Source organism: Vombatus ursinus, unplaced genomic scaffold (genome assembly GCF_900497805.2).
Source record: "Vombatus ursinus unplaced genomic scaffold, bare-nosed wombat genome assembly UNPS02014802.1, whole genome shotgun sequence".
NCBI classification, from domain to species: Eukaryota; Metazoa; Chordata; class Mammalia; order Diprotodontia; family Vombatidae; genus Vombatus; species Vombatus ursinus.
The window spans coordinates 24,716,922-24,727,240 of record NW_020954580.1 but is presented as its reverse complement, the minus strand read 5'-3'; the positions used below and the strand labels follow the sequence as shown (position 1 = coordinate 24,727,240).

Sequence of the window (10,319 nt, the reverse complement as noted above, 5' to 3'; positions counted from 1 at the left end):
CCCTGGGGTGATGTGGACCATGGCATCCATTCTTTTACTAATAGCTTGGCTTCACTGGCTGGTCTCTAGATACTACAAGCTGCTTGATAATGACAAGAAGTCTGCATGGAAATCATAAGGCACAATCCCTTTTGTACTGGGCTGTCACAAAGGAATGATCAGACTCAAGTTGGGGTTGGGAGTGGGGTGGGGCAGGAATGATCCACTGTTATGAATGATCCCATAATTTGCTACACCAAGCTTTCTCCATGTAATTTATCCAGTCCCCTGAATGAGTCACAGAAGCAATTTAAATAAACAGTCATCCTAGGCTACAAGTACAATTTGAGGTTCCTAAAAGCATTTATTTACAAAACAAACACGATCTCACCCATTATGTGGATTGAAGTAGTTATAAAATAGCTGGGTCTGGGACCTTTCTCTGCTAGGTGTCCTCAGAATTAGGATTAAAGCAATTCTTTGATGTTTTTTCTTAAATTTGGTGAAAGGTGCACATATTGCAGGCTTGCAGATTCAATAATAACTAACAAATGTGAATTTAGAAAAATAAAAATTAAGAGATAGTTCCAAGCCAGATAGATGTTCAGAGGAGAGAAGAAATACACAATTAGTGTAATTTATAGGACTGGAAGTTAAGAAGCTACACTAAATGTAATTATGGGCCAATTCACTTCTCTGTGCCCCATCTTCCTCTGAGTCCCTTCCAACTCATTCTATGGTCTCTCAAAACATTTTGTTTTTAAGATAATTGATTGCCTAGTTTTGGTATGTGGTAAACTCTGATAAGTATAATTAACCATACAACATTTGAAAAAATTTCTGATGTAATTATCTTGCTAGAGAATTATGTCTTTCTTTTGTTCTTTACAAGAAACAAGAAAGCTGGCGAAAATATGTAGACAGGAAATATTATCCAGACATGAAAATATAATCAGGCTTCCAGTGTAGGCTCATCCTAGCCATGTTTGAAGAGGTTCTTTATGACAGCCACAAGTTGATAAATGTTTTTGGCCACACGCTATGAACAATATAATTAAATCACTTGAAATATCATAAAGGTATAGATGGCCTTTCTCCAAGAAAGACCTACACCAATGTTTCTGTGGAATCAGATTTTACCAAGCTGGAATTGTTTCAAGAATGAGCCTAGTGATAACATCTATGTCTCTCATCCAAGGAGGGAACAGTCTAGCTGCTTCTGACTCAATTCCCTGAAGACCATCTACTAATGCTAAGTGGTAGACCAGGGATTGTGGAAGTATACATGCAAATTTCTTGCATCTGAGTGTGCATCTGAGTGTGAAGACTTGATGCAACAACTTTCCATACTATCTAAACTGCCTTAGGAAATGGGTTTTCTGATGTAAGGCTATTGCAATCTAAGACTGTCCTGTGATGGAGATAAGTTCTCCTAATAGGAAAATATTTGCCTCATGTTTCTTTGTGCACACTTAAGAACTGCATTAAAATAAAATTTTTTTTCCATTATTCATATGAAATTGCCCATATGACATTATTTTGTGGTTTTTCATGCACAATTAATGTTAAGTGGGGACATGTTTGTTGTAGTAAATACAGGCTTTCAGTTATGTCCATTAAAAAAAAAACACCAAAATTTATCTTGAATAAGGTACAGATAACTTAGTCCCTTAGAACTTAATGGGTTTTTAGCCATTCCTGTTTCATGGACCCTTTTGGCAGTCAATTTAAAATAAATGTGTCACCTAGCCGCCCCTAAAAGTCCTTTTAACAGTCAATTCTGTGTGCCATCATTTCATTTGAAATACCATAAAAAATGACCTGTCTCCACTAAAGTACTATTCCATTGCTTTTTGAAGGTCATCTGAGGGTCTTATTCAAAGTAGCTATCCACCAAGTTTTAGAAAACAGCATGCTCTAAATTCAAGATTTGTTCAGGCTGGTAATTAAAGAGTAGTTGAGTGTCAACTATCCAGTCCTAGTGGGTATGTATAGGCTTTTTAGCAGTGTGCTGCCTTTGTTTCTCAGTAGGGGTTCTCTGATAAAGTTGTCTTCCTTATTACATCCTGTATCAGTTGCTGCCCACAGCCCAGTAATCAAAAGGTGTTGGAAATATTCTGAAGTGGAGGAAGACAAAGTCAAATTCAAGTGCAATCAATCCTAGATAAGACTGACTCTTGGCTAAATAGCATTTTCTAGTCATTATCCATTGAAGACTGAGATTTAAGATTAAAGCCCCATCTGCACGCATAATCATGTCAAACTGCACTCCATTTAAAAAAATTTTTTTAAACCATTAATGGTCAATAGTTCCTTCACAGTCTCATAAATAAAAATACATATATATGCATCATAAATGTTTATTTGTATTTCAGTGAAAACAATGACTCTAACGATGAAATTTTATAGTGAGCTGCTAAATAAGAGGACTGACCTATACTCATTTCATTAGTAGGGGGGATTCGTGATGTACTTAATAATCATCCTCATACTTGCGTTTCACATATGAACTGTTTAACAACTGTAGAATATCACAAATGACTGAACATTTTTCAAGATCTTTTAGGTCTTTTTGCTGATTATATTCCTCTAGACCTGGGTTTGTAGCATTTACATGAAATAACCCTGCTGACACCACCCGTGGGGACGTAAATTTCCCCAAGTTTTCTTTCGATCGTTTGTTAAACTCTGGAGCAGTATTTGGTCTTGCAAAGTTTTTAAATGTGTATTGGTTATCATCTGGGCTTCTTCCCAAATCAAACCTTGCTCTTGCTTTTGCTTTTTCGAGATGCTTAAATGAGGTCAAATGTAAATCTTCCTTTTTATTTTCTGAAGAGTCCTAAATATTAAAAACAAAAGCAAAGTAGATTAATAATTTAAGCTTATCTGACTTTTTAGAGTTAAAAGGAATACAGCTTATACAGTTAGAGGGATAGAATAGTATCATATGCCAGATAGGCAATCCCCAATTTACAAATTTTTTTCTTACTGCTCTTCTCTCTAATCCACACCTCCCCTGAATCTTTGCTACTACAGCTATGGTGATGCATTTGGAACTTTCAAAGATCTATGGGTTCAGGGGTGGAAGAATGGATAAAATACTATTAAACAGAAAAAAACACAGAACAACAGCTTAATGGTAAATGAGCCTGGGGACTAAATTAATCAGGCAGGACTAATCTGCCTACTTGGTGGCCTCCCTATCATATCTTCACCCATAATTCGTGAAAAATTTCAATTTTACTTCTGTCACCTAAAATTATACTAATTAAAGATTCATTTGGTTTAATGAACATCATTTTCATTCCTTGGGGAAGTTAATGAGAATTTATACACATCAGGTTTTTTTCCCCTAACACCTAGCTGAGACAAAGAAAATGAGAGTTTTTGGGGGGGGAATTTGGGACAATGGGAGTAGGAAGCTGGGTAAATTTTGTGTCCTTGGGCAAGTTAATTAACTTTTAAGAACCTCGATTGTCTCATCTATAAAATGAGAGGGTTGAACTATATGTATATTAAGTAAGGCCTCTTCTAGCTTTAAATCTATAACCCTGTGTTCCTACTTCCAATAATCTCATTTTATACAGATAGGGAAACTGGATCTACAAGCTGAAATGATTTACTTAAGGACATATAGTGTGACAGAGCCAAGATAAACTCAGAACTCCTAGTCTGATACCCTAGCAATCTTATATGTGTTTAAGGGTGGGAGTGGAGAAGTGAGTGATTAAGGCAGTCTGAAAGCACTAGAAGCTTGGTGAGAGGGATACTAGGAGGTGGGGGATGCTTTGCCTACTTATACATTTTGACTGTGGTTAGTTCTGCATGCAAAAAAGTGAGAGAACGTATTTGTTTCTCCTTCATCTAGATGAATCCAGGAGATCCTAGAAACCAGAATTTTGGTTAATATTGTTAGTGATATAATTCATCTAGATTGTGGATTAAATGGGCTTTTGTGGGTTGGCCTTATTCTAACAGCCATTTACAAAAACTTTACAAAAAATTCCCATTTTTTTCCATGAAAAAATGCATCCCAACTTCCAAACAACCAATATACAAACCTTCAGAATACATCCTGATTGTAAATTGGGGACTGCCTGTACACCGTGTTTGGCATACCACTGAATACTTTGTATAATTTTTAGATTATTTCCAATAACATAAAATTTTCTGACATCCATGAAAATAATTATTTTCCTACACACAGAGATATACTCTGACAGAGAATTAGTATATTTATTAGAGCAGGATTTTTCATGTAGGTAATATAATTATAATACATAGATGCACTTAAGAATCAAAAGGTATGGGCTTGGGAAACCACATCACCTGACTGGTATCTACTGGGTGCTCCTCCAAGTCCAAGGTCCCTGTACGCTGTGATATTTGTTTCCCTCTTGGGGATGCTGGAATGTTAAAGAACCTGATGAGTGAGCCCAGCTAGTTATCTAACTAAAAGTCCTTTTTTTTTTTTTTTTTTTTTTTTGGCTAGGCAATAGGGTTAAGTGACTTGCGCAGGGTCACACAGCTAGTAAGTGTTATATGTCTGAGGCCAGATTTGAACTCAGGTCCATCCTAAATCCAGGGCTGGTGCTCTATCCACTGTGCCACCTAGCCACCCCTAAAAGTCCTTTTAACAGTCAATTCTGTGTGCCATCAACTTTACTCAAGACACAAACTGAATTATTCAGTACTTCAATGGAAAAGATGTTCCTCAACTTTCCCACTGTACATTACAGGCATATTTCTCAGTGCCTTTCTACAGCACCCAGTTAAATACTTTTAAAATTCCACTGTTCATGAAACCCTAGGGCAATTAACAAGATCCTTAACTACTTAAAAAGAGTAATATTAAGCTTTTAAGGGATTTCCTTACAGAAAGGATTGGGCACGTGATTTCACTGATACATAGATAGCTCCTTGGTGAGGAAATTCCCTCTCCCAATAAAGGATGCTTTCTTTGAAATTCATACAGCTAGGTTCCCAATTAGTGCAAATGAAGTGGTTGCCTTATTCAAATTTGCACTGTATATTTCCAATGAAAATGAAACCAATGGCCATATTTTACACAATTACAACTTCAAATAGTATAAATTCTAATAGATGATATTACTTCATGGAATTTATTATTCACACTAATCTAGCTGTAATCTTAGAGAATTGCCTAGAGTACTGAGAGGTGAAGTGATTTGCCCATGGTCATACATCAGTATGTGTCAGAAACAGGAATTTGAATTGAGGTCTTTCTTTGTTCGAGGCTGGTTCTCTATTCACTATTCTCCATGTATATATATATATATATACGTATATATATGTATATATGTATATATATACACACACACGCATATACATATATACATGCATACATACATATGTATGTATATATCCATGTATATACAGATATGCATGTATATATGTCTATGTATAAACACGTATACATGTATGTATGTATCTTTAGTTTTCCCCTATACCAGCACATACACATCGTTGATGTGCACAATACTAAATCATTGAAAGTGGGAAGTTACCTCTCTCCACTTTCCCATTTTCCTTCTAACCATTAAGATTTCACATATATATATATATATATATATATTTTTTTTTTTTTTCCTGCCCAATTTAAGCTTTTGTACTGTGTGACTGACCCCCTGATTCCAGGATCCAGAACTCATTCTTACTACCATACTACCCTCTGTAGCCTTTTGTGGCCTGGCCTGGGAACCTAAGCATCATTTGTTACATTTTTTTCCCTATGGGAAGATGCATAAGGTAAGAATTTTTTGTTCTATAAAGTAGTTAAATGCACCATCCAAACTAAAAGAATATTCCCCAAACTATATTCTGAAATAAGTTCTATTTCTCATTTAAGGGAATAATTTACATGTAACAGAAAACATTAGATATTCACTCAAATAAGTCAATTTTATACATCAAACTTAATTCTTGAGAATTTTCTCAAATATAGACAAACTTTCAATTTTCCAGGTGTAAGAAGGAAAGCAGTGACACAGATAATTCAAAGCAATCAGTAAGCCTCTAAACCTTTTTACTTAGTTTTTCAATTCAGTGCAGGTTTTTTTTTTTCTTGAACAGATTTAGCTCCCTAATTCATAGAACTAGAAGTGAACTTAGATGTCATTAAGTCCAACCATCTCATTTTACAACTAAGGAAGCAAAGGCCCAGGGAGGTCACGTAAGTAGTAAGTGGAAGAGCTGGAGCTTGAACCCAGATTCCCTGACCACAAATCCAACAGGCGCTTAATAAATGCTGGTTGACTAGATGATACGCCATGTGGTGGACAGAACACTAGGCCAGCCCCAAGCCCAACAATGATTAGCTGTGGCCTTGGGTTCAGTGATGTCATCAACCTGAGCCTCAGGTTCCTCATCTGTGATTGGAGAAACCTGTCCTGACAACCCGATTAGGTGGTCGTGAGGAGCAAATGAAGATGATATGAAAGTGCTTTGAAAATTGTAAAAGTATTATATACATGTAAGGTGATACTAATTAATATTAAATCCTGTGCAATTAAACAAGCATTTATTAAATGTCCACCATGTATGGCACGGTGTTACATAGTGGGGATACAAAGATGAAATGAATTTCAGCAGAAGATAGCCCAAGATCATGTTGGGGGGCAGAGAGAAGTTAGAATGGACTTCTAAAAATTTGCAGTTGATAATCCACAAAATGATTATGAAAATGCAGCTCATACAGGGCAATATCTCCCACCTGTCCCTACGGCCCCAAACCTAACCTGAATACGTAAATGTGTCGTCAAGCACTCGGGACCTCATGTTGGCACTGCTTTGAAGGGAATTTTGTGATTTATTTTGTGTGAGGTAAGATGATGTTTGACTTTCAGAAGAATGATTTGATTTGAGGGGAGAGTCAGTTTACTACATTTTGAGACAATTAGGATGCGTACATACATACATTTCCCCACTCCTGGGGTGAAAACAAAAGTGAAATATTTACTGGCCTGTACCAAAAATAAAAAAAAAATAGATCAAGAAAAGCATTATTACATGTATATTTCTTTTTCCCACCCAAGGAAATAGCAGTGTCCTTTGTGGAGACGTCCTTAGAAGCAGTCTTGTGGCTGGCTGGGAGGCTGCTAAGATCTTAGCTGTCCTGTAAAGGGGCCGTTTTTGTTTCTCAACATATTCTCTTTCTCGTCGAAGTTTAGGCTTTAAACTTTCTGTTTTTAAGACTTCTGGGAATATGGATGGTTTTGAATTGTTAATGTCTACCTTTCTACTATGGTCAAAGGATTGTGGGGTTGTTGCACATTTTTCAGTAGGAGTTTCTTTGGCCTTAACGTGAACAGCTTGTAACTTTTTGTGATACCAGGTCACTGTTAATAGGGGCTTCTTTTTGTTGTTCTCCCCATAACACTGGTCTTTCAAATTGGATTCTCCCTCATCGTCGGAATTTAAATAAGCATAAGTATTACTCGATGAGGATAACTTGGATTTGTATAAATATTCTTTAGTTTCTGGTTGGACTTCAGAATTCTGGACACATGGTATGAATACTGACTCAGGTTTTTCCTTGACAGTCACTTTATGTGTCTTAATATGTTCTTTTTTTCCCAGAGGCTTGATTTTCAAAGTAGCTTTTGAATGGCTTGTTTTTGGTCTATTATACCAGCCATATAGGTCTTGGATCTCCTCTTCAAAACCAGTTTTTTCTACTTGTGGCAATTGCATTAAACTGTGGTCTTTTTGTTCCCTTAACACTAGTTTTGTTGTTCTTTCTGATGAATTGTTAAATAGGAACTCTTGGCTGCTTTTTCTTGAAGCTTTTACTCCTGTTAGACCATGTTTTCCAACTCTTTCTCTGGCATATTGCCCTTCATCTTCTCTCACCAATGATGACCTTTTAATATTATGCAAAGTAAAATATTCCCTTTCCAACTTTCTGGCTAGTTCTATATTTGAAAGCCTTTCATCAGTAACCTCTTGTGACTTATTTCTTGGAAAAGTTTTGTAACTTTGCTTTTCGGAAGGCCTTTCCTGAAAGTGGTATAGTCCTCTCGGATCTGAGCTTAAAAACTTTAATGGTCTATCACTAGAATTAATTGAAGACATGTTCTCATTAATATTATGGAACTCCTTTTCTGTGATTAGTCCCATATTTGAAAGTCTTTCTATGAAAAGGCTTTGAAGACTTTTGCTTAAATCAGATTTTAGATTTAATAGTTCATTTTCTGAGATAACTGATAGAAGGTCTTGTATGGATTGACTTAAAGGACTTCTCTTGTTTAGTTCACTCTCTCCAGAAAAACTCCTCTCTGGATAATCATGTCTTACTTCATGTGAAAATGGTGGGACAGTTTTAGTTCTATAAGGAGGTAAATTATGGTATCTATTCTCAGACTGTCTTTCCCTGATTAATTTGGTTTCTGTATGGTTATTTAGTATATACTGGTGGAGGATTTCACTTAAAAGAGCTCTTAATCTTATTTCTAAATGTTTATCATCAAATGAAGAGCAATTTGAATTATTTACAGAAGGCATGCTTTTTTGGGAAGTTTCTGGAAAATCCTTGAAATTATTTTGTTCTTTTGGAGGTATTTCAGTCTTGACAGAAGTGTGTGATTCTTTTTTATCATTTATGAGATAAAGGTACTCTAAGATTTTTGGTAAATCTTCCTTGGGGGATGGTACTGATTCTGAAAGTCTTTCTACAACAAAATTCTGGATGTATTTGCTAAAATTAGCTTTTAGATGTTCTGCTTCTGATCCTGATAGATACTCTTCAAAACTGCAATAGTTGGGTCTTGAAACAGATTTTGCATTGAAATCATCTGATTTATCCATGCTAATTGTTGAATTAGCGTATAATTCCTCAAATTCATTTTCACTATCTGGAACAAAAAAGGTTTGGGTTTCTTTTTCTACCTCTGCCCCTGATGTTAAGCCTAATTCAGTAACGTTCTCTGTGGAAATATCATTAGAGACATCGCTTACAAAAGATTTGAGACATGTTCTATCTGAGTCACTAAGTTTATGCACGACGGAAGTACTTGCATTTTCCAAACCGGAATCGAGTTCTTTTTCTTCAAAATTCTTTTCTGTATATAATTGATCTGTCTGAGGTAAATCTTCTTCCTTATCCTGTGGGAACTGGGTTTTTGAACTCTCCAGTGATAATTTCCAGCCTTCTTCCATCATTGTGGGTCCTTCTTCAGGCGAACTGGTCTCATCATCTAACCATGGATTCTGATAGTCTTTATCTAATTCTATCACACTGACTATGCCAGACTCTAAAGAAGGAAATGTCTGTAAATATATGTGCCTCACCAAAGATTTAGATTTTGATTGATCTACTCCTGAATGTTTTTCATATGCTATGTGACTTGTTGAAGCTAAACCACTATCCCAAACTGTGAGTGAACTTTGCGGAAAGTCCAGCATTGATACGCTGCTCTCCAAGCCCAGTTCTGTGATTTGTGCCTCAGAGGAAATTTGTTCTATGAATGACACATCCTCTGGGCTTTCAAAACTTTCTGCTACACTTAAAACGGAACTACTGTGTATTACCTCTTCTGAACTCTGACAGTATTCTTCTGGATGCTTCTTTTTGAAGCTATGTTTCTTTCCACTTGACAAATCTCCCTCTGCTATACTTAACTGTTCCTCAGATTCATCAAATGTCTGAGAAATACGGCATTCTTCCACTTCCACTTCCACTTCCTCTGTTAATTCTATTTGGCTTTCTGTTGGACTATCCTTTAGTACTTCTTTTGAAAATGATTTTGAACTTAAACTTTTCTTTCTAGAAAGCTCGCTCTGATCACTCTGCACAATCTTGAGGACATTTTCTGAAGAAGATTTTGAACTTGCATTTGGGTTTTCTGAAAGCTCAATCTGTTCATTCTGCACAACCTTGAGGTCATTTCCTGAAGATTTTGAATCTGAACTTGTCTTTCCCGAAAGCTCACCCAGCTGTTTACTTTGCACAATATTGAGGTCATTTTTTGAAGATTTTGAACCTGAACTCATCTTTCCAAGCTCATTCAGCTGCTCACTCTGCACAATATTGATGTCATTTTTTAAAGATTCTGAACTTGAACCTGTCTTTTCTGAAAGCTCATCCAACTGTTCACTCTGCACACTCTTGAGGTCATTTTGGGAAGATTTCAAACTTGAACTTGCCTTTCCCAAAAGCTCAATCTGTTCACTCTGCACACTCTTAAGATCATTTTTAAAAGAAGATTTTGAACTTGCACTTGTCTTTCCTAAAAGTTCACCCAGGTGCTCACTCTGCACAACCTGGAGGTCATTCTTGGAAGATTTCAAACCTGAACTTGTCTTTCCTGAAAGCTCATTCA

The 10,319-nt window shown here is 36.2% G+C and overlaps 1 protein-coding gene across 1 annotated transcript; it reads right to left on the bottom strand.

The window, feature by feature from the left end:
• Nucleotides 1-2,337: 2,337 nt before the first annotated feature.
• Nucleotides 2,338-10,313, bottom strand: LOC114051286. Its single transcript, XM_027873486.1, has 2 exons — nucleotides 7,009-10,313; nucleotides 2,338-2,818 (listed from the first exon to the last, which is right to left on the bottom strand). The coding sequence occupies exons 1-2, from the start codon at nucleotides 9,988-9,990 to the stop codon at nucleotides 2,453-2,455; spliced, it is 3,348 nt and encodes a 1,115-aa protein (XP_027729287.1). The 5' UTR covers nucleotides 9,991-10,313; the 3' UTR covers nucleotides 2,338-2,452.
• Between the last annotated feature and the right edge of the window lie 6 nt (nucleotides 10,314-10,319).